The 23,812-nt window shown below is 19.9% G+C and overlaps 9 protein-coding genes across 9 annotated transcripts; 5 read left to right on the top strand and 4 right to left on the bottom strand.

Annotated features, from left to right (window-relative positions):
• Positions 1–741: 741 nt before the first annotated feature.
• On the top strand, positions 742–3,918 carry PRELSG_1264700 (conserved Plasmodium protein, unknown function; the record flags this gene model as incomplete). Its single annotated transcript, XM_028678465.1, has 3 exons — positions 742–2,326; positions 2,502–3,629; positions 3,761–3,918. 3 exons carry the CDS (start codon positions 742–744, stop codon positions 3,916–3,918), a joined length of 2,871 nt encoding a protein of 956 aa, XP_028534752.1.
• A 694-nt stretch (positions 3,919–4,612) lies between these two features.
• TRAPPC2 (trafficking protein particle complex subunit 2, putative) lies at positions 4,613–5,101 on the top strand (the record flags this gene model as incomplete). Its single annotated transcript, XM_028678464.1, has 1 exon — positions 4,613–5,101. The coding sequence occupies one exon, from the start codon at positions 4,613–4,615 to the stop codon at positions 5,099–5,101; it is 489 nt and encodes a 162-aa protein (XP_028534751.1).
• A 412-nt stretch (positions 5,102–5,513) lies between these two features.
• On the bottom strand, positions 5,514–7,766 carry PRELSG_1264500 (nucleotidyltransferase, putative; the record flags this gene model as incomplete). The annotated part of the gene is made up of 1 exon (XM_028678463.1): positions 5,514–7,766. One exon carries the CDS (start codon positions 7,764–7,766, stop codon positions 5,514–5,516), a length of 2,253 nt encoding a protein of 750 aa, XP_028534750.1.
• A 401-nt stretch (positions 7,767–8,167) lies between these two features.
• Positions 8,168–8,809, top strand: PRELSG_1264400 (SAM-dependent RNA methyltransferase, putative; the record flags this gene model as incomplete). The annotated part of the gene is made up of 1 exon (XM_028678462.1): positions 8,168–8,809. One exon carries the CDS (start codon positions 8,168–8,170, stop codon positions 8,807–8,809), a length of 642 nt encoding a protein of 213 aa, XP_028534749.1.
• A 471-nt stretch (positions 8,810–9,280) lies between these two features.
• On the bottom strand, positions 9,281–10,738 carry APN1 (apurinic/apyrimidinic endonuclease Apn1, putative; the record flags this gene model as incomplete). The annotated part of the gene is made up of 1 exon (XM_028678461.1): positions 9,281–10,738. The coding sequence occupies one exon, from the start codon at positions 10,736–10,738 to the stop codon at positions 9,281–9,283; it is 1,458 nt and encodes a 485-aa protein (XP_028534748.1).
• A 1,424-nt stretch (positions 10,739–12,162) lies between these two features.
• On the bottom strand, positions 12,163–13,566 carry PRELSG_1264200 (DEAD/DEAH box ATP-dependent RNA helicase, putative; the record flags this gene model as incomplete). The annotated part of the gene is made up of 1 exon (XM_028678460.1): positions 12,163–13,566. The coding sequence occupies one exon, from the start codon at positions 13,564–13,566 to the stop codon at positions 12,163–12,165; it is 1,404 nt and encodes a 467-aa protein (XP_028534747.1).
• A 1,938-nt stretch (positions 13,567–15,504) lies between these two features.
• Positions 15,505–16,248, top strand: PRELSG_1264100 (translation initiation factor 6, putative; the record flags this gene model as incomplete). The annotated part of the gene is made up of 1 exon (XM_028678459.1): positions 15,505–16,248. One exon carries the CDS (start codon positions 15,505–15,507, stop codon positions 16,246–16,248), a length of 744 nt encoding a protein of 247 aa, XP_028534746.1.
• Positions 16,249–17,212: 964 nt separating this feature from the next.
• PRELSG_1264000 (isoleucine--tRNA ligase, putative) lies at positions 17,213–20,851 on the bottom strand (the record flags this gene model as incomplete). The annotated part of the gene is made up of 1 exon (XM_028678458.1): positions 17,213–20,851. One exon carries the CDS (start codon positions 20,849–20,851, stop codon positions 17,213–17,215), a length of 3,639 nt encoding a protein of 1,212 aa, XP_028534745.1.
• Positions 20,852–21,920: 1,069 nt separating this feature from the next.
• CPN20 (20 kDa chaperonin, putative) lies at positions 21,921–23,623 on the top strand (the record flags this gene model as incomplete). The annotated part of the gene is made up of 6 exons (XM_028678457.1): positions 21,921–22,004; positions 22,170–22,230; positions 22,382–22,500; positions 22,600–22,667; positions 23,094–23,160; positions 23,246–23,623. 6 exons carry the CDS (start codon positions 21,921–21,923, stop codon positions 23,621–23,623), a joined length of 777 nt encoding a protein of 258 aa, XP_028534744.1.
• Between the last annotated feature and the right edge of the window lie 189 nt (positions 23,624–23,812).

The raw sequence follows: 23,812 nt of genomic DNA, 5'->3' as shown, positions 1-23,812 counted from the left end.
ATGAAGCATATAGATAAAAAAAAAGTTTGTGTGTGCATGCACGTGCGTGTGCATTAATAGAGGGTGTATTTAAAAAAAAAATTGTTCATAAAAAAAAATACGTTGTTCATTTAAATTGTTCTAACAACGACATGAAAAGTAATAATTTATTAATATTAATTAAAAAAAAAAAATAGTGTTTTTTTTAATTTTATAATTTAAAAATTGAAGTTATCTATATAACAAAATAAGAAAAAAAAAATTATGTAGAACATCTTTTCCAAAAAAGAATTCAATAATTTTGACATCAGTTAAGGTATTCATATAACATCATACATATATATTCAGGTTGGCATTATGCCATACATATATATATATTTCCTTTTTAATACGATTGAAATTATTTTTATGAGTTAATGTACATTTGATAAAAACATATTCATTTTGTAATACTTATTAATTGTTATATAGTAAAAGTTATTTAATATATATAATTATTTTTGAAAAGAAAAAAAACTAGATATAAAAAGAATTATTCAAATATTTATAATTTTTTAATCATTTAAATAAATATAATCCCATGATTATAGTCTAAAATTTAATATAAAAATTATGACAATATTAGTTGTCATCTTTCCGTTGTTTAACAAGTTTAAAAAATAATGATATTTCCAAAGTTGAATTTGTCTTTATTTTTTTGTTTAAAATTATAAATAGTTATTAAATGTTTTAAATATTTTCTTTTAAAAATTGTGTTAACAAATGAAGAAAAAAAGAGATAATCTTAAGGTATGGTATGATGCATTACAAGATTTTGAAGTGAATAATAAAAGTAAATACAATCTAACCAAGGATGTAATTCACCGCAGACTAAGACCTGAACCTGAAATTATTGAACATATTTTAGAGGAATTAGAAAATAAAATAAGGCATTATTTTAATCTATTTAAGTTAGAAAAAGAAAAAAGAACTTCTGCAGAAAAAAACAATTATTATTTACAGGAAGAAATAGCTAAGGCTTATGAGGCATTCGAAAAAAATAAAATTTATACGATGAAACTTGAAGAAAAGCTAAATAATATAAAAGATAATCAAAGTTCTTTAATTGACACGGTACGCCGTATAGATTTATTATATATACAGCTTGATACACTGGTTCAATCTTTTGCAGGTATTTGCACACAAACAGCTACGGAGGTATCAGAGAATAGTAGTAATATAGAAAAGAAGAGAGATACAATAAAAATGTTATTAGATTATATATATCCATGTAGAACACTTGATCCTCGTATTAATTCATTATATGGATTGTTGTATTATCAAGTTATTGGATTATTAGAAGATAGTAAATATTCATGTCCACCAATTCCTCCTATACCCCCAATTGTGCCATCTCAAAATGATGGCTGGTTACCTCCATCACATTTTCCCCATGATAACATTGATCATATGAGTGTTTTCAAAGAAAACAGTTTTTCAGATATGGTAAAGAGAAATAAGGAAGAAAATGATAAAATTAGTAGAATGAGATCAAATAATATGGTAGAACATGAATTAGAAAAAAATACTAAAAATTATGATGATTCCATTATTCCTAGGGATTTATTAGGATTTGATATAAAAATTGGCTTAGTAGAAATTAATTATCCGTTAGAAAATCCCAAAATTGTTTGCGTAGTAAGATATAATCACGAAACTTCATATTCTGCTATTCAAAATAGTAAAAGAGTTACAAAACCTAAAAATCCTGATGATATAATAAACAGTGAAAAATACATATTTAATGTTGATAATACTATCAATTTAAATACATTGCCACATAAAACACCTGGAGAAATTCCAAGTTTCAGAATAGATGTTCATGATGTCAGGGGAAAATTATTAGTAGGAACATCAAAATGTTCTTTTATTAGTGAAAAAACATTAATAAAAAATTGCCCATGGGATATTTATTCAAGAATAGATAAAAATAATCCAGAAATAATAGGAAAAATGTATGTATCTGTATATCAGTATCCTAGTAAATCCATATTACCAGCGGAATTATTTAAGCAAGTGAAGCAAAGCAAATTCTCAGATATTTCAAGTCTAAACACATCTCCAACAATTTTACAAAAGGTACAAAAAACTCCAATTAATAATACAAAAATAGGATTAAAAGGAAAATTAATTACTAAAAAAAGCATTGTTTTAAGTAAGGATGCCGTAGAAAAGTCTGGATTACAAAAAGTTGGAGAGCATAAAGTTCAAACAAAGCTGCTAATAATTAAAAATAACAATAATGCACCTATTCAAAGAGGGAAAAAAGTTTCCTTTAAACCTTATACTTCTAAAAAAGAGATAGAAGGTACTAATACAATTAACAAAAAGGGATTTTAACATTTAATTTTATATTTATATTTATTTTTACTATTAATAACAATTTTTTTGGGGGGTATTTTATTTATATCTCCTAATTTTTTTTATATAAAACCAGTTAGTTTTAACTAAAAATAACCATATATTATATTTTTCTCTTATAGGATTAAAAACAGAAAAAGTCAAAGAAGTAAATGAAACAAATGCTAAGGAAAAGGTAAAGGAGTTTGAAAAGGGAATTTATAAAGGGATAATTAAAGATAATAACCATATCAATAATAATAATCCCACTATTACTAATAATAATACTAACAAAAATATTAATAATAATACTAATGATAATAGTAACACTGATAATAATAGTAATACTGATAATAATAATAATAAAAATGGTAATACTACTACTTCTACTAATAATAATATAGATATAAAAAAAGTGCAAAATGTTGTAGATAATCAAGAAAAAAATAAACCATCTAATGTAAAAAATATTATAAAAAACTTGACGGAAAAGATTGAATTAAAAAAGGCAGATACTCCATCAATTACTTTAAAAAGTGTAGTAAAAACAGAAACTAATAAAGACAAAAATGATTATATGTTAAGTAAATTAGAAAAAAAGAAATCAATTGAAAATAAAAAATATTCTTTAAATAATAAGGAAATTGTGGTAAGTGCTGAAAAAATAGAAGAAGGAAAAAAAATTAAATCACCATTATATCAAAAAAAAGAAATACTTATAAAACCCAAAGTTACAGAAAAAATAGATAATGTAGATAATAAAACAAAAAGCAATCCTCCAAATCTTAAAGATACTGCTAAAATTATAATTAAACCATCCCTTAAAATAAAAGTTGAACCTAAAAAAGAAAATTTAAATAAACTATTGAATAAAACTATTCCAAAAATTCTACCTATTGAGAAACATGAAAATAAAGAATTGGGAATTATTAAGAGTTCTAAAGAAAGTTTAAATAAAGAAGTAGAAAATAAAAAATACATTTCTACTATTGAGACAAAAAGAAGTAAAAGTTTTTCAAAAAAATCTGAAAATGAAAAAAGTGAGGCAGTTATATCTGAAAAACAAAAGGAACATGAAATTAAAAAAACGTCCATTTTTAAACTGAATTTTGGAAAGAAAGAACCAAGTGAAACTAAAAAGAAATTTTCTATTTTTAAGTTCCGAACCCCCCAAAGTATGGAATCACAAAAAAGAGAAACAAATACAAAAAGTGTTGAAATATCAAAAATTATGAAAGAGCCAATCACAAAAAAAGATCCACCAATTTCACGTAATACATAATTATTAATTAAAAGAGAATTAAGAAAAATTTCATACTAATTTAAGATATATATAAAAATTTGCGTTATAATGTATATTTATTTATTCGTTCTAAACTTTTTTTTTTTTTTATTTTTGTAGAAACAAGCTTAGAAAATGACCAATTAAAAAAAATTTTAGAAGATGCTAAAAAAAAATCTATATTTATTGATAAAAGTAAAATACAAATAAAATTATTCAAAAAGGTAGAACCAAAAAAGGAAATTAAGAAGTTTGTTCCAAAACTTAAAAATTTTTGATAAATAATTTTTCTATTTTTGAAATTATAAGCTTGCCTCGAAATTTTTTTAGAATTATACATTTGGTTATCAAGGAAAAATACAATTGTAAAAAGTATTTGCATATATATATATAGAAAAAAATTTCTTCTTTTTTCACAATTTTTTTCTATTTTTTTTTTTTTTTTAATTATACGCTTTAATAGTTATATATTTTCTTTTTTTTTATATTTATTACTATATTTTCGATGCAAATAAGGTATAAAATTAAATTGGGCATATATATATATATTTTTCCATAATACAAATTTCTTATTGAATAAAAAAATTAGTTTGTTTATTCATAATTTTTATCTATGCTATATCCAACAATAAAAAAATTATACTTTTAATTTAATTTAGAATAAAAAAAAAAAAATATATATATATATATTTATAAATATACTTAAGAAATCAATTATTTTAAAAATATGAGTCTTACTAATATTTTTTAAATTCTATTGTAATTTTGAAAATTGGAAATAAATTATTTTTATCATTAAAAAAAAAAAAATCCTCATATATATATATATGTTATTTCATTTTAAATAAATTTAAAATATTGCTATAAGATAAATATGCTTTAAAAAAAAAATCAAGAATAACAATAAATATATTAGAATAAATGATGAATATTTATACATGGATTTTGTGAAAAATAAAAATTATATAAAATATGAACAGAAATACAGGAAATAATTCTTCATCATTTTATCAAGTATTTGTCTTAACAATAATAGGTAAAGGGGATATACCTATATATGAAGCTGACTTATCAATTAATGGAAAAAAGGATATTTCAGAACATTTAGCACAATTTATAATTCATCAGTCATTAGATTCATTAGATGAACTAGTTTGGAGAAGTTCAAATATGTATCTAAAATCTATTGATTCTTTTAATAATTATAGTGTATCAGCTTACTGTACACCTGGGCATATAAAATTTTTATTATTATTTAAAAATAAAAATGAATTAAATAATTCCACTAATACAAACATATATGTACCATCTGATGAAAATATAAGATCGTTTTTTGAAATAGTTCATGAAAACTATATAAAAGTTCTTTTAAACCCTTTATATGAACCTAATGGAATTATAACAAGTTCCTTATTTGATCAAAATGTTCATTTAGCTGCAAAGAAATTTTTACATCAATAATTTATATTCATATTTTAAAATAAATTCCTTTTAGATATTATTTAAATGTAGAATACTTAAAAAAAAAAATTCAATAAGATTAATTCTACATACATTTTTTCTCAAAAAAAAAAAAAAAAAGTAATATATGGATACATTTATAGTATTTTTATTTTTTTATAACTTAAATTTATAAACATAATTTCTAAAATAAGAGCATAACAAAAAAAAAAATTTTTTTTTTTAACTTTGGATCGATTTTAGTTTTGTATATGAATTAAACAGTTTTTTCGTTGTGTTGTATTTATTTTCACTACTATTTTTTCTTTTATTATTTTTATTTTCATTAAATATTATATTGGAGTAATATAATAAAATTTATGAAAAGTTAAATCAAATTACCCTCACATGGATACATTTTTTTATAAGAAACTTATGAGTATTTAAAAATATTATTATAAACATTTATAGAAAAAGAAAATATTTTTGAAATGTCGGAAAACAAACTAATATGATCAATTTTACAACTGGGATCTAAAATCTTTGAAATATCATCACAAAGCATTTCAAATAAATTGTTCTTTTCTTGTTTTGAATAAGTGAAATCAAAATGGCTAATGTTCCAATCTTCACTAGGAAAATTTTCCTTTATTCTTTTAGTAAACACAATATTATCAGGATTAATAAGGTGGCCAAAGAATAATGGATATAAAGAATTGGTATTTATTTTACTTCCTTCAACAAAATTGTTGTTATCACTACTGTTATTATTTATATGTTCGTTCTCCTTATTTTTTATAAATAAACTTTTTTCTCTTTTCAATTTAGATACAAGGGATAATAAACTACAAAAAGTGTAACTAAACAGATATAAAATATATTTTATTTTATATGCATTTCTTCCAATATCGAGAGAGGTATCTATTGGGTTTTCAAAACAAATGCGATCACATCCTTCAAATTCTTTTCTTAGCATTCTTGGCATAATATGTCCTAATCCCCTCATAATAGAACAGTTATCATTTAAGTTGTAATCGATACTATAGAAATTAAAAAATTCAATTAGTAATTTTACTAAATAAGTATTATTGTAGGTATAATTATCAAAAGTGGATGGATGCAACTGCAAAAAATGTAATACCATACAACATAAAAGAAAAGACCCTATACCTCCTGTGTATGTTTCATTTAAATTTCTAGAATTTAGAAAAAACTTTAAAAGTAATACTAATGGTCTTAGGTAAATATATTCTTTAATTTGTTTTAATATAAATTCGGTAGTTTCTCTTGACGATTTTTGGTTTATACATATATCAATTTGAACTCCACTTTCTCTATCAGTATATTTTAATATTTTCACCTTAGCATCCTTAACAATTTTTATATCACTATAAATATTTAATTTTATTAATGCATATGCAATTATATATAGACAATTAATATCCTCTCCATCTACATTCATAAAGCATACATCTACATCGCTACCAGGAATAGACAAACCTGTAACAAATGAACCAAACACCTCCATTTTTGATTTAGGGAAAATAGATTTTACAATTAGTTCTAACTTCAATAAAGACTTTAGTTTCAATAACTTTTCCTCTTTCGTAGGAGTTAACCATTCTAAAATATAAAAAGATGCATATTCTAAGTAACCTATATAATTGAATTTTCCATTTTCTTTTTCAGTCATTTTGGCAAAATTTTCAATAAAAATTCCATCACTATAAAAAATGTGTTTTTTTGAATCATATTTTATATTTAATTTTTTCATCATATAATTATAATATTCTTTTTCTTCATTTGTAAGATTCTGATAATTTATTTTAAAATCATTAAGATCTTTAAAGATTCTGCTTTTTGTTGAATTTATTTCTTTTATATTGTTTTTCTCTTTTCTTATATATTTTTCTGTAGATATATTTTTATTTTTGGAATAGATACTGTCTTTTTTTATAGATGTAGTATTACCTGATATCAAATTTTTATTAGAAGAATTTTCTTTTTTCTTATCGTATGATAAATAATTAGTCGAAGATGAATTAGTAGATGATGACGATTTTGATGAAATACTTAAGTGAGATATACTTTCTTTTGAATTTATAGAAATAACAGATTTTTCATTTATTACTTCATATGAAGGAGTTTTTATTTTTTTTTTTTCCTTATTAGAATAAGGTAAAGTTTTTAATTTACTGTTGGGTGTATTGTCACTACTTATTTTTCTTTTTTTCTTTTCTACTATATGCTTATTTTCATTTTTATTATCATTATTGTTTTGCTTCATGTAGACTTTTATGTTTTTATCATTTTTTCTATCCTTATCTTTTAATTTTTGTTTCTTCCTTTCATTAAAGTAGATATCTTCATAATGTTTTTCACCCTCTTTTGAATATATTTTTTTACTGTCTCTATTATCAGAATATATAGGTAATTCATCTTTATTTTTGTTAAGTGAGTTTTTATCATAATTGCTTTTGCTATAATATAAAGAATTTTTGTCATTTTTATCTTTTAATTTACTCTTTTCATCTATTAATGAAATTACATTTGATGCTTCCATAGGCTTATTTACTTGTTTTACTCTTTCTCTATTTTTTTTTAAAGCTTTATGTAGCTCTAATTTTATTTCTTTTACTTTCTCTGTTTCTTCTTCATTGTACATAAAGTAATATGAATCATCCATTTAAAAGAAAAAAAAAAAATAAAATAATAAAAATATATGAACAAAAATATATATATATATATATATATATATATATATATATATATATATATATATATATATATATATATATATAATTTTTTATTTAAAATAAATTCTTATAAAAAGTAATTTTTTATATTTTTCAATATTGTTTATCAAATTTTATTTTTTGTAATTTTTTTTTTTTAAATAAATCGTGAACTATTTAATAGTATAAATATTTCTTATTGTGCATCAGAAAAAAAAAAAAAATTTATAAATAAAATTAATTTAAAGAAAGAAAAAAAGAAAAATGACAAAGAATATTTTATCTAAAATTTTATTATAACATTATATATATATAACATTTAAAAAATTAAAAAAATTGAAGAAATAAAAAAATGCCTACAAAATATATTATAGAACATTTAGATGAGTTAGAAGAATGGTGTATACTTGAATATATACATATATGTGATATTGTAAAAGATACAAATGCAATATTTACTAAATTTGAAGCAAAATTTAGTGATATATCTAGTATACACAAACCTAAGTGTTATAGTGAATCAATAAATGATTTAAAAACAAATTTTAATTGGGATAAAATATGTTTATTAGATATGAAAGCAAGTGAAACATTAAAATGTAAGGATAAAGATAAAATAGATTTTTTGTTATTTGGTGGCATTTTAGGAAACGTACCATCAGATGATAGGACATCAGAATTAAGAAAATTTCGTTTTAATATTTCAAGAAATTTAGGTAACATGCAGATGACTACAAACACTGCAGTACTTGTTTGTTATATTATTTTAAATGATCAAATTGAATTAGAAGATATACCCTTTATTGATGAACCAGAAATAAATCTTAAAAATAACAAAGAATCTATAATGCTACCATTTCGTTTTGTTTCTAAATATTATTATACGAAAAACGAAGATGATAGAAATACTCCTGTTTTACCTAAAAACTTCATGGAATATTTAATAAAATTAGGTGACCAACAACTTGATGTTAACTCTTTTTTAAATGAATAAATTAATTAGGTATTTATTATTATCACGTTATATAAATAAGGAATAAAATGTTATATATTACTTTATCAGAACAGATATGAAAATTAAAATACAACTCTAGTAACTTTTAATTTCTAAAATTATATTTAAAAAAAAAGTGTTCAATAATAAAAGAAAAAAAAAAAAAAATTAAAAATATATATAGAAATTCTATTTAAATTTATATTGTTTCCTTTAGGAATTTATATAATATAATAATACAAGAAAAAAAAAAAACAATCTAGAAATTAAAGGATACTATAATTTGATAATGCTTTTAACTTTTAAAATAGTATATTATTTATTTATTTTAATAAATATGTATTTAATAGTTAATATGAAAGTACTTTTATATTATTATTTAATCTTTTAAAATATATTTTGATTTATTTAAATAGAAAACATATAAATATTGGTAAATTTCATATGAAATATTATTATACATAATTTTGTTTACATTAAACATAGCTTATATAAATATTCAATTTCGTATTTATAAACTGATTCATCATTTGTTACATCTGGTGTTTCTAGGATTATTGGAATATTTTTAAAATAATTGGAATTCATAATATATTTAAATGTATCTATAGTTAATTTTCCTTTTCCAATGTTTTCATGTCTATCTAATCCACTTCCTATATCAGATTTAGAATCATTTAGATGAACAGCTTTGAGATATTTTGCATTTACTATTTCATCAAATTGCTTCATTACTTTGTCGAAACTTTCATACGATTTTATATTATAACCAGCTGCTAAGGTGTGGCATGTATCTAAACATACTCCTATACGGCTTTTATCATTAACTTGATTTATAATATCTCTTAAATGCTCAAATTTTGATCCTATGGAATTTTTTTGCCCTGCTGAATTTTCTAAAACTATTGTAACACCAGATGTTTCTTTAAGAGCTCTATTTATACAATCAGATATATTTTTTATTCCTTCTTCAACGGAACATAAACCAACAGTAGAACCAGGATGGAAATTATACATTTTTATTTTTAATTGTTCACATCTTTTAATATCATCTAAAAAGGATAAATACGATTTTTCTCTTTTTTCTTTATCTGGGTTAGCTAAATTTATTAGATATGATCCATGAGGTAAGATCAAATTTTTGTCGTATTCATATTTCTTGCAATTTTCTTCAAATTTCTTAATATTATCAGAAGTTAAAGATGCACTTTCCCATTTTCTTTGATTTTTTAAAAATAAAGCAAATGATAAACCCGAAATATTAAAAGAATTAACAGGTGCATTTTGTACTCCACCAGAAGCTGATATATGAGCTCCTAAATATACATTTGTTTTTTTTGCATAATCTTTTATTTTTTTAAAATCATCCCATCTTTTTTCAAGACTACTAGGAATCGGTGGATATGATGTACTATTTGTTGATATTTCTGACTTTTTTTTTTTTATTCCCTTTTTATCTATTTTTTTTTTTATCACACTTTTTTCTGATACATTATTTTTCTCAGTTTTTACAATGTTTCTACTTTTTTCTTCATTTTCTTTTTTAGTATTTATTGTACTCATATCTTTCACTTGCTCATTAACTTCCTTCTCTAATTTTATATTATTTTTCTCATCACTTTTGTTATGTTCTTCCATTGTTGATGTACGTATTTTCTGACCAATTTCAATTACTTCTCGTGTTTTCTGATGAAAACTTTTTGAAAAAAGTTTTTCTTCTTTTTCTTTTATTATTTTATTATTTCTTATATTTATATAATTAATATTGTAATATTTTTCAAAAAGAGCTTTACTAAAATGGATGTATTTACTATTATTTAAATAATTATTTTTATTTATAATCCTATATGAAAGGGTAAATATATTATCTTTAAAAAAATTAAACGGTAACATACACAAAAAAAAAAAGATAGTTAAATTAAAAATCATTAAAGGTAACAATATCAAGTATTTCAACGGATTTAGATTTGTTAATAAATAAAGAAAAAAGAAAAAAAAAGAAAAAAAAGAATATTACAGATAAATTGTGAGAATATTCATTATAGTTTATATGCTTGAAAGAATAAAGTACTTTATAATTTGAATATTATTAACTTTAAAAGAAAGAAAAAGAAAGAAGTAAATTATATTGATCATAAATTAAAACGTATATGTTCTACAAGAAATATTATAAAATAGGATTATAATTAAAATTTTATAGAATTCTATTATGTTTTTCATTTAAGAGAACAACAAAGATAAAAAAGAATAAATAAAACAATTCGCTATTATATGTAAAAAGTATTTAAATTTTTTTAAATTAAAACAAAAAAATAAAAATAAAGATAAAATTATTTATTTTATTTCTAATTTTTTTTTTATCTATTTTTGTTTTTACTCTTATGTGTAAGATTAAAATTTTTATAAATATGTATATATATATATATGAATTTGAGATAGATGAAATTTTAAATTTTATAAAAAATAGAATTTAGTGTATATTATAGAAAGTTTTCTTTTTTTTTTCCATTTAAGGAAATATAAAAAATATTCTCATTGAATAATATAAAAGAATAATTAGTTTATAAATTTTGTTTTCAATTAATATATCAATTTTTATCTTAAATTTATTTTTTTTATAACAGGTGATTCAAATTTCACTGACAAAATTAAAACAAAATTAGAATAGTTAAAATAAAATTCAAAATAAAGAAATAAAAATAAAATAATTAAAAATAAATTGAAAACAAAAAAATATAGATTGTCTAAGCACAATTAAAGAATAGAAAATAAAAAAAAAAAAAACAAAAAAAAATAAATTAAAAATAAAAAAAAATACAAGTACGCTGAAACATTTCTTTTTTATTAATAGTTTTAAAAAAAAATATATTACAAAGAATATAAATTTAAAAATATATAAAGTTTATTTTTAATTTATAGTTAAACTTAAAAATCATTAAATATATTTTTAAGATTTATTTAAACAAATATTAAACTTTAGGGAGATAAAGAAACAAATAATAATGTTTAAGTGTATAAATAAATGAATATGTAAGTTTTAATAAATAGAAATAAAAAAAAAAATATAAACAAGACAAATATATAAATATGCATCTTCTAATTAATCAAAAAAAATAAGAGACGTAATAATAATTCATTATTTTCTATAAGTATTAGATTAAAACTTTTTTTGATAAAATATATGTACAATTTTTTAAAATTTTAATATATTTGAGTTAATTATGAATAAGTCCACCTTTTATATTTAATAATTGCATAATTTTAATTATTTATCCGATTTATTAGTTTACATTATGTGTATTTATTTTATTTTATATTTCTTAGTTTGATATATTAAATTTCTTTTTACAGTTTCATTCATTATGATAAATATAATATTTTAGCTGTTCATTTTCCTTTTTAATATCTTTTTGTTCTTCCAGCATTATTTCAGCTTTTTTTATAGCTCTTCCAATTTTAAACATATCTTTTAAAACTTCGTTTTTATCAAGTATATAAGGTTTTAATTTATTTTTCATAATTTTTTTGACGTTTTTAAAATTTGCTATGTCTTTTTTATCAATAAAGGAAATAGCTAGACCTTTCCTATTAGCTCTTGCAGTTCTACCCACCCTATGAATATATTGAATAGTATCATTTGGAAAATCAAAATTGATAACAAAAGCTATTTTGGGTATATCTATCCCTCTGCTAATTAGATCAGTTGCAACAAGTATTTTACATAATCCGTTTTTAAATTTTGATAAAGATGAAATTCTTTTATTTTGTTCTTTTGACGAATGAATACATTCAACAGAAAAATTTCCTAAAATATTTAAAACTGAATAGATTAATTGACACTTATAACTGTTGGCTGTAAAAATGATGCCTGATAAATCAATCAATTTATTTTTTAAAATATAAACTAAATAAGTTATTTGTGCAATTTCATCAACATATATATATTTTTGATCCAAATTTTTTACAGGCTTTTGATTTTTATTAGCATTTACCAAAACTAAGTTGTCATTGGGAAAAGATTTCATTAATAGTTGTATTGAATGAGTAATTGTTGAGCTAAAAAATAATGTTTTTCTTTCGTTGTTATTTTTTTGTAAATTATCTAAAATTATTTTTAGTTTACTTTCAAAGCATTTTTGTAAAAGTAAATCTGCTTCATCTAAAACTAAATATTTTAATCTTTTAAAACAATTTTTTATATCTTCACAGTTATCCAATATATCACTAACTCTACCAGGTGTACCTATAACTACATGTGGTTTGCTTAAAATATTTTTTCTTTGTTCTATTAATGAATATCCACCTATGCATGATAAAATTTTTACACCTATTTTACTCCCATATAAATGAAATTGTTCTATTATTTGCAAAACTAATTCTCTTGTTGGTAGTAAAATTAAAGCAAAAATAGCATAAAAATTTTTATTTAATTCTTGTAATATACTCCAACAGTAACAAATTGTCTTTCCACTTCCAGTTTCAGAAGATCCAATAACATTTTTTCCTTGAATAATTAATGGTAAACATAATTGTTGAATTTTCGTTGGATAATTTATTTGAACACTTTTACTAATTTTAATTAACCAATCTTCTATTCCTAAATTTTCAAAGGTTATATTGTTATTTTTCATTTCATCTGTATCCGTCTCTTCTTTTTTTCTTTTCCTTTTTTTTTCTAAAAGTAATTTTTTTAAATATTTTTTTATGTGCAATAATCTATTTAATTTTGAAAATCTTAATAAAGATCTTTTACTCATTGTACATAACTTTAATAAAAAAAAAAAATAAATAATTTAATGTTCAAAAAATTAATACTAAAAAATTCCTCAAATTTTTTTTAAATTTTTAGTAAGATATTTAAAAAAAAATATGAATTAATTAAACATGAATATTTAATCATTAAAAATATGTATCTTATGAAGATAATAATAACTACAAATTTTTAAAATTATTATTTTTACTCACTTTATTAATTTCATTACTATATTATTCCCATTCACAACAAAATTTTAATTATAATAATTATTAATAATAATAAAATTCATTATTAAAAATGAAATTTAAAAATTTTTGAATGATTAACTTATAAATTTACTTCTACATGAAAATTGAATCTTTATATTCACCAATATAAACGTCTTCAACTTATTTCATTTTACATTTTTTTTTGTAAAATGAAAATAATTTTCATTTTAAAATAAAATAGATAATATATACTTTTCCTTTTTCATATTCTCTTGATTTTATAAAGTAAATAATTTTTATTAATTTTATATTTTTTATTATTTTATCTAATTAAATTATAATAATTCTACAAATATTTTTTATTGTTCTCTTAATTTACTTTTTTTAAATTAAATATACATATCTTTTTAAATAAATCATTTATTTAAAAAGCTATATATATATTAAAATTATTTTATTATTTTAAAGATAAATTATAAATTTAAATTACAAGCAAATGAAGAACTGTAAAAATCAAAAAAATAAAAATAAAAATACGCTAATATTAAATTCAATAAAAAAGTATTTTATAAAATTATTGTAAATATCGAATAATTTTTATGTTATTTCATATATTTTAATGCAAAAATAGGTTATTATTTTTTTTTAGTTATTATTTATTATTTTTCTAAAAAAATTTTTGTTGAATTAATAACATAAAGATAATTTTGTTATGCTTTTTGCAAAGCATATGTATCTATAAATAAAAAGTTCATTTTTTTTACTCTTTCTATTAAATGTTTTGTCACTACATATAAGAATTTTTAAAAAAATTTTAAAAATACATTTAAAAAAATAATAAATAAAATATCACATATATCGATAATTTTACTTCATTTAAATTATATATACAAAGATCAAAATAAAAAAAAAAAAATTTTAATTTTTTTTATGATAAAAAAAAAAAAATTATATTCATTATTAGTATATTATAAAAATAATCCATATCCATTGTAGCAAAAATAAAAAAATAAACAATTTTGTAAATTAAACTTTTTCGAAAAAAAAAAACTTATGTATATATAAAATCTATATGTATATATATATATATATATATGAATATGAACTTTTTTGTGTACATTTCTTTAAAACAATTAATTTATTATTAAAGAATTAAAATGAAAATGGCATAATATGTAGATTTTTTTTTAATATAATTGTAGGATTAAAAAGAAAAAAAATATATCTAAAAACAAGAACAAAGAACAAAAAATATTTTATGTAACATAACAAAAATGAGATAATAAGCCAAATACAAAATTTTTATTTTTTTTTAATTATACTTTTTAAGATTATTATATTAACATAATTAAGAAATATATATATCTTTTATTTGTGATAATCTTTGGACACCAAATTTACTTATATACTTAATTCCTTTTTTTTTCATATTTATTTATTTATTTCTTTTTCTTTTTTTTTTTTTTTTTTTTTGTAATTAGATATTTTATTTTATTCTGTATCAAAAAAAACACCATTTTATAAAAAAATTTGTTTTTATATACATTTTTAAATAAATTATACTAAAGAATAAAGAAATATAAACTAAAAATAAAAATTTTTTTACTTTAAAAAACGTAAAAAATAACATTCAAAGGAATTAAAAGAATTAATATATTTAATTCTAATTAAAGAAATTTAACTACACAAAAATATAAATATTTTAGGTTTATTAAAAGTGTTCCAAACAAATGGCAATTAGAGTTCAATTTGAGAATTCTAACGAAGTTGGTGTATTTTCAAGATTAACGAATTCATATGCATTAATCGCTTTGGGAAGTTCAGAAAATTTTTCAAGTGTATTTGAATCTGAATTATCACAACATATACCCCTAATTTATACAACAATAGGTGGTACAAAGGTTATAGGAAGGGTATGTGTTGGTAATAGAAAAGGGTTATTAGTATCTAGCATATGTACAGATCAGGAATTATTACATTTAAGAAATTCATTACCAGAAAATGTAAAAATAAAAAGAATTGAAGAGAGATTATCAGCTTTAGGTAATTGCATAACTGCAAATGATTATGTTGGTTTAATACATACAGATATAGATAGAGAAACAGAAGAAATTATTCAAGATGTTTTAGATATAGAAGTTTTTAGAACATCTATTGCTGGTAACTTATTAGTTGGTACATATTCTTATTTTACTAATAATGGGGGTTTATTACATGCTATGACATCTTCACAAGAAATAGAAGAATTATCTGAACTTTTACAAATACCATTAATAACTGGTACAATAAACAGAGGAAGTGATCTTATTGGTTCAGGTTTAGTTGCTAATGATTGGTCTGCTTTTTGTGGAATGGATACGACATCTATTGAATTAAGTATTATTGAAAAAGTGTTTAAACTTAATAATATAAATGATAATAATATTACAAATAATTTCAAGTACAAATCTTCTATTATTAAAACCATGATATAAAAAAAAAAAAAAAATAGAAAAAAGTACATAATAATAAGGGACATAAAGGAAAATATGATTTAATTACTGATTAAAAAAGTAATAAAATAAGTATAATAGAGATGCTACTAAATGTTAAAACAGACAATATTTAAAGTTTTATATATATATTTGATTTTTTGTTTGAAAAAATAAAATAAATATAAAAATAATAATTTATATAATTTCGTACGATAATTGTACCATATTTTTTTTTAGAAATTATTAAAATGTATTATGTACATTTTTAAAACCTTTTATTTTTTAAATATTACATTTATATATATATAATGTTTAAATAATTTAAAAAAAAAAATAAAATTTTATAATTTTGTTTATTTTCATTTTAGAGTTTTATAATTTCTTATTTTTTTTTTTTTTTTATCTTTTTAATAAAATAAATAATCAAAGAAAAAAAAAAAAATAAAATGTTTGCATTTTACTTTTAAAATAATAAAATATAATTTTAATTCTTTCTTCAAGTTTAAAAAAAATAAAATAATAAATGAATAGGTAAATAATTTATATATATATATATATATATATATAAAGTTAATACATAAATTCAATAGATACATATAAAATTTTACAATTGTATGTATTTAAGATATAAATAATAATAATTTTATTTATAACTAAAATGAACTTAAATTATTAAAAAAATAAATGTGCCATTTTATAATTTAGGTTACTATTTTTTTTTTTTTTTTGAGTTATTAATAATATTTATAAAATTAAAATGCTTAATTTCATTGTTTTTTTTTAATTAAAGAATTATATAATATTTAAAAATAAAAAACAATATGAACATATAATTTCATAAATAATATAATTTAATGCTTCACTTTATTTTTTATAGTTTATAGTAGCACATATATATGCATTTTACATAAATGAAATATTAAGTTTTTTTCTAGAAATTTTTTTTTTTTTTTTTATATTAATTCTAATCTTTTGTAAAAATAACAGTTATATTTTTTCCATTAACTTTTATTGTTTCTTCATGAAAAGAATTTTGTAAAGTTTTAATGTCTTCATGGGAATTCATTATATTTAAATCTCTTCTTAAGCATTTTTTAATATAACTTAATTCATTTATCATTTTTTGCTTTAATATTTCATCATGAATATAAATATACATCTGTATAGGAGTATATTGACTTAATGACAAATTTTTTCTCATTTTCTGTATATGATTACATATTTCTCTAGCATTTGCCATATTTTCTAATTGTTCATCTGCTGTAAAATCAATTAAGATAGTTATAAAATTATTACTTAGCGCTTCTGTATTAGTATCTTGTAGATTATGCTTCATTTGTATAATGATGTCATCATCTTCTAATAAAATATTATCAATAATAATTTTTTTATTTTCTTCATAATGTTTAATATCATCAGAACTCATGTTTTTTATTTTATTTTGAATATTCTTTAAATTAGGACCTAATTTAATGCCTAATTTTTTATAATTTGGTACAGCAGAAAAAATGAGACAGCTTGTATCATTGGAGAATTCAAGATTTAAAACGTTCAATTCCTCTTTTATATAATTAGAAATTTTGTCAAAGTTTTTAAAAAAATCAATATTTTTATGTAAAACAGTTAGAGATTTTAATGGTCTTTTATTAGGTGTTTTTCTCTTCTCTCGCAAAATTCTACCCAGCAAAATAACGTTTTTCATATTTTCGATAAGTTCAATAATTTCATAGTTAATTGTATAATTTTCATCTACAAGTGGTAACATAATAAAATGAACACTCTTTTTTATATCATCACTGAATTCCGATGAATTCTTTGTATTTTGTCCATCAAATTTGTTACTTATATTATTAGATGTGACTGTAGAAGAGTTCGGACTTTTTGTTTGTATATTTTTCAATAATTGATAAATGTATTCGGAAATAAAAGGTGTAAAAGGTGCCATAATAATAGTAAATAAATAGAGAGTTTTATAAACGATGCTCAATGAATGAATACAATTTGTTTCGCCTAATGTACCTCTCATTCTATCTCTATTTAATCTTATATACCAGTTCGTTAAGTTTTCGATAAAATTTAAAAGTTTCGGAAGAACATTGTACAATTTATAAGATTTCATTTCTGAATGAACACATTTGATTAAATTTTGCACACAAGAAAATAACCATTGATCCATAATATTATCATTTTCATAAATGTTTCTTTCACAAAAAATGAAATTAGTATGGTGTGTATTTTCAAATCTTGTAACTTCTTGAGCAAAAAATCGAAAGCTGTGATAATACGGCAAGATAAAACTTTTAACAATTTCATTAACTCCTTTTTCTTGAAATTTCAAATTTTCTGCACGTACAGCTACTGAATTTATTAAGTATAATCGTAAGCTGTCTGCTCCATATTTATTAATTATATAAATAGGATCTGGATAATTTTTTAATCTTTTACTCATTTTTTTTCCATCTGAAGCCAACACAAGGCCATTACATATTAAATTCTTATATGGTGCTTTATCAAATAACAAAGTGCTGATAACTAATAAAGTATAAAACCATCCTCTTGTTTGATCTAATCCTTCAGCTATAAAATCAGCAGGAAAAATTTTATGAAGATCTTCTTGTTTTATACTAAATGGATAATGAACTTTTGCAAAAGGCATTGAACCACTTTCAAACCAACAATCAAAAACCTCTGGTATTCTTTTTAATTTTGGTAAATGTTTTCCATTGGGGTTTTCAATTTCAATTTTATCAATATGATGCCTGTGTAAATCATTTATATTCTTGACACCTGATAATTCCTCTAAATGTCTTATACTCTCAATACAAACAACGGTATTCATTTTTTCATCACACCAAATTGGTATAGGAGTACCCCAATATCTATTTCTGCTTATACACCAATCCTTTGCATCCTTTATCCAATTGTGAAATTTTTTTTCCTTAATATGAGATGGAATCCAATATGTCGTATCATTGTTTTTAATTAAATTTTTTGTAGAGTTACTAACCCTAACAAACCATGCTGGTATAGCTCTATAAATTAATGGAGTATCACTTCTCCAACAGAAAGGGTATGAATGAACAATAGTATTGTTACTTAATAATCTATTTTTCTCCTTCAACTTTTTCTTAATAACATTATCTGCATCTTTTATATACATATTTTCTAACTCTTTTATTTCCCCAGTAAAATATCCATTAGAATCTAAAGGATCTATTAATATGGATTTTTCTGGATTTATAATGTTATTATTTTTACAAATACGAAAATCATCTTCACCATATGATGGGGCACAATGAACAATACCTGTACCTGCATCATCAGTAACAAAATCATCTACTAAAATTTTATACGCATTTTCTTTAAAGTTGTATTTTTCATAAAAATTGTTAAATAATGGAGTATATTTTAAATTTTTTAAGTAGCTTCCTTTAAATCTATTTAATATACGTATATTTTCTACTTTTAATTTAAGTTCTTTAATTATCCATTCAAGTCTGCATTCTGCTAATATCATGATTCTATTATTTTCTAAATTACATATTCTTAAATATATAAAATTTTCATTTGCACATAAAGCCAAATTGGAAGGCAATGTCCAAGGTGTAGTAGTCCATGCCAATACTTCATTTTCAAAAATATTATTATCCTTCGAATTATTATTTGGTTGACTATTTTCTCTTTTATCATTTTCATTTTTATTATGAACATTATTTTTTGCAGATAAAAATATGTCATAAAAAATAGAAAATTTCTTAAATATTTCATTTTTCTCGTCTATATTGTACTCATCCTGAACATGCGGAAATGGAGATAATAAAACAAAACTTACAATAATACTAGGATCAGGTGTATCTTTATAATTTAAATTTAATTCAAAGTTAGAAATTGGTGTATTGCATTTACAAGAATATGGCATTACTTTAAAGGATTTATAAATGTAATTTCTTTTATATAATTCACTAAAAACCCACCATACACTTTCCATAAAAGTTTTATCCATTGTTTTGTAATCATTAGAAAAATCTATCCATCTTCCAATTCTCTCTACAGTATAAACCCATTCATTAGAATATTTTAAAACAATGTTTCTACATTTCTCATTATATACATCTATACCCATTTTCATAATATCTTCTTTTTTATTTATATTATTTTCTTTTTCTATTTCATATTCTATTGGTAATCCGTGGCAATCCCAACCAAATCTCCTTTCAACAGAATAATTGCATTGATAATTATATCTAGTAATACAATCTTTTATTATCCCAGCTAATAAATGTCCATAATGGGGTAACCCAGTAGCAAAGGGTGGTCCATCATAAAAAATGAAAGGCTTTTTATTTTGAGATAATTTATTTGATAAATTAAATGCGTCAATATGTTTCCAGTAACTCAAAATTTTTTCTTCTTCTTCAACAAAATTTGGATTTTCAGTTATAGATTCAAAAGTTAAATTAATCATATTTTTTAGTTTTTTCTTATCTATTTCTTTTTTATTAAATGTTATTTTTTTTTTTTTAAATATATTTTTTATTCTTAATATATTTTCTTTTAGGATATTTTCTATTTTTAATGTATTTCGTGACTTTTTGATGATCATAAAATTGTATTAAAAACTTACAATTTTTATTTTTGGCTTATATATTCAGATTTTATCGTATTTTATATATATATTTGTCAATTATACAAAGAATTATTACATTCAATTTTATTTTTCAATTCTTTCACAAAAAATTTATTATATAATTTTTCATTAAAATACTAAATGGTATCTTTTTTTCTTTTTTCTTATATCTTTTTTTTTTTTAATTTACAAAAATTTTATTTTCATAAAAAGTGTAAATATTGTGATAATTTGAAATATCTACAAATACAACTTTACATTTTCTTTTTTTAAGAATTCCCTTAATATAGAATAGTAAATATCTTTATTTTACATACAATTAATAAAAATTATAACAAAAAAAATAAAAACAGATGGTTCTTTTTGTATTTTTTATAAATTCACACAAACATAAATAAATTATATCCTTATATAATTAATAATAATAAAATATAACTATATATAAACTACTCTTTCTGATGAAAGCAAGTTCTAATTTTTTAAATTTTAATAAAAAATTTTTTTTTTACATATTTGAGTATATATCTTCTATTATAAAAAATATATATATTTATATGAATCTCTATTTTTTGTTAAGAACTTTCTTTCTAAAATTTCAATTTTTATTATTATATTTTTACTTTTAATGATAATATATTTAGTAGAAAATATTCACCATAAAATAAAAGGAATAATACATTAAAATAATATTTATATCATTTTATATGAAACATTATTTATTTTTTTTAAGGAAATGATTTTTATTTTCTCTTCAAAAAATATATATATAAATACATATATTTTAAGTGAGCATCTACTATTATAATATAGGTTACTTAATAAAAGTTTACATAAATACGTTTTCATATGTGTAATATTTTTTTTTTTTTTAAATATAATTTTTCTTTGTTGTAAAGTTTTAAATGACTTTAAAAATATCCCAAAGTAAAAATTAAAAATATTTCATTATAAATATTATGAATCATTTATATTTTATTTTATAAACAAAAAGAAAATTTTCTTTATTGATTTATAAGTTAATTTTTTTTTTTTAATATATTTCAAAATGAAACTTACAGTATTAATGTATTTTGCTATTATCTTTTTAAGTAGTACTTTAACGAAAAAAATTAGCTTAAGTAATAATTTAGTAAGTATAATTAAGAGAAAAAATACAAAATTAAAATATAGAATAAAGAAGATTTTAAAAAATTCTCAATATACATATATATATGTTATAACACTTTTCAGATATTATAATTTCATTGATTTTTGAAAAACAAAATATGTATTTAAAATTTTTTTATTTTTTTAGAATTTTGTAAATACTAATCCTAAGCAATTCAAAAGAAGTTCAACAAGTTTAAGAGCAACAGGTATTCCTTCTTTTTTTTTTTTTTGTTAATAATAAATTTTTTTAAATTGATATAAATATATATATTTTAAATTATTATTATAATTTATTTCTTTTCATCTATATCTATATCTATATCTATATATATATATATATATTTTTTTTTTTGTTAGAATATAAAATAGATAATAAAATAATTAGAGGCCCTTTAACCCCTTTAAATGAATTTATTTTGATTGAAAAAGATGAAGCGTATGATACAACAGATTCAGGAGTTTTTATTGGAGATACCGTAATTTTTTATATTTATTTATTTATTTTTTTTTTTTAATATTTTATTGTACTTTATTCGTCTATATTAACTTTTTTTTTTTTTTCTTTTTTTTTAAAGCTAAAAAAGAATCAATATGTAGGAACAGTTTTAAGTGTTGGAACTGGTGCAATTAACACAAAAAATGGGTAAAATAAAGTTTTGAAAACAAGAAAATTTATAATATTAAAAAGATTTTAAAATATTTTCAATTTGCATATTTTAATAAATACAAATTTTCTTAAATACTATATATATATATTTTACGTTTACGAAAAAATTTATGTTATTTTATAATAAAAAAAATGAAATAAATTTTTTCTGCGCGAAAAGGCTGAATTTTTAAAAATAAATAAAATTTTAAAAATAGAAAAATTAGTAAAATGCGCAAAAGTAACACTTTTTTTTTTTTTTTTTTTTTTTCCATAAATTTATAAATGAAAAAAAAAATATTAACAAAAAAAAATACAGAAATAAAAAAAAATTACAAAATCTTATTTTTACAAAAATAAATACATAAAAAATTTTAAATTAATGATATTTTTTTTTATTAATTTTTTTTTTATTTATTTTAGACAACGAATACCAATAGATGTTGAAGTTGGGGATATAGTAATTTTTAATCCAAGTGACGGAAATAAAGTAAGACAATTTTTTTTTATAAAAATAAAAAGAATAAAATACAAAGAGCTCATTATTAACTGCATATATATATATATATTTTTAGATAAAATATAATGACAAAGAATGCTTATTAATATCAAATGAAGAAATATTGGGAAAACTAAAGGATTCTACTGAAATAAACCCTTTTAATATAACTCCTTTGTATGATCGTGTATTAATTAAATTAATAAATGTAAACATTAGTTCGGATTCATTAATATTTTTGCCGGAATCAAAAAATAGCGAAAAAGTTAATGATGGCTTGGTTATATCTATAGGAAATGGAATATATGATGATAATAACCAAAAAATACCTATAGACGTACAAAGGAATGATTATATAAGATTTTCACCTTTTTCTAATGAAAGTTGTGAATTTACATATAAAAATGAAAAATATACTTTTGTTAAAGCTAGATATATAATGGCTAAATATTAGAAATGGGTTCTGCTTTATTTTATCTTTGCTTACAGGTATGCACATTTTCTTTTTAAATATAAAAAAAAAAAAAATTCAGCAAAGTGCCTACTACAATATTTTTAATTAAAAAAAGAAATTTATTTTTAATTTTAATTTATTATTTTTGTTTATGAACTAATTTTTAAAAATAATTTTATTTCAAACAAT

This window comes from Plasmodium relictum (assembly GCF_900005765.1).
Source record: "Plasmodium relictum strain SGS1 genome assembly, chromosome: 12".
Taxonomy (NCBI): Eukaryota; Apicomplexa; class Aconoidasida; order Haemosporida; family Plasmodiidae; genus Plasmodium; species Plasmodium relictum.
This window is presented reverse-complemented; position numbering and strand designations above follow the sequence as displayed.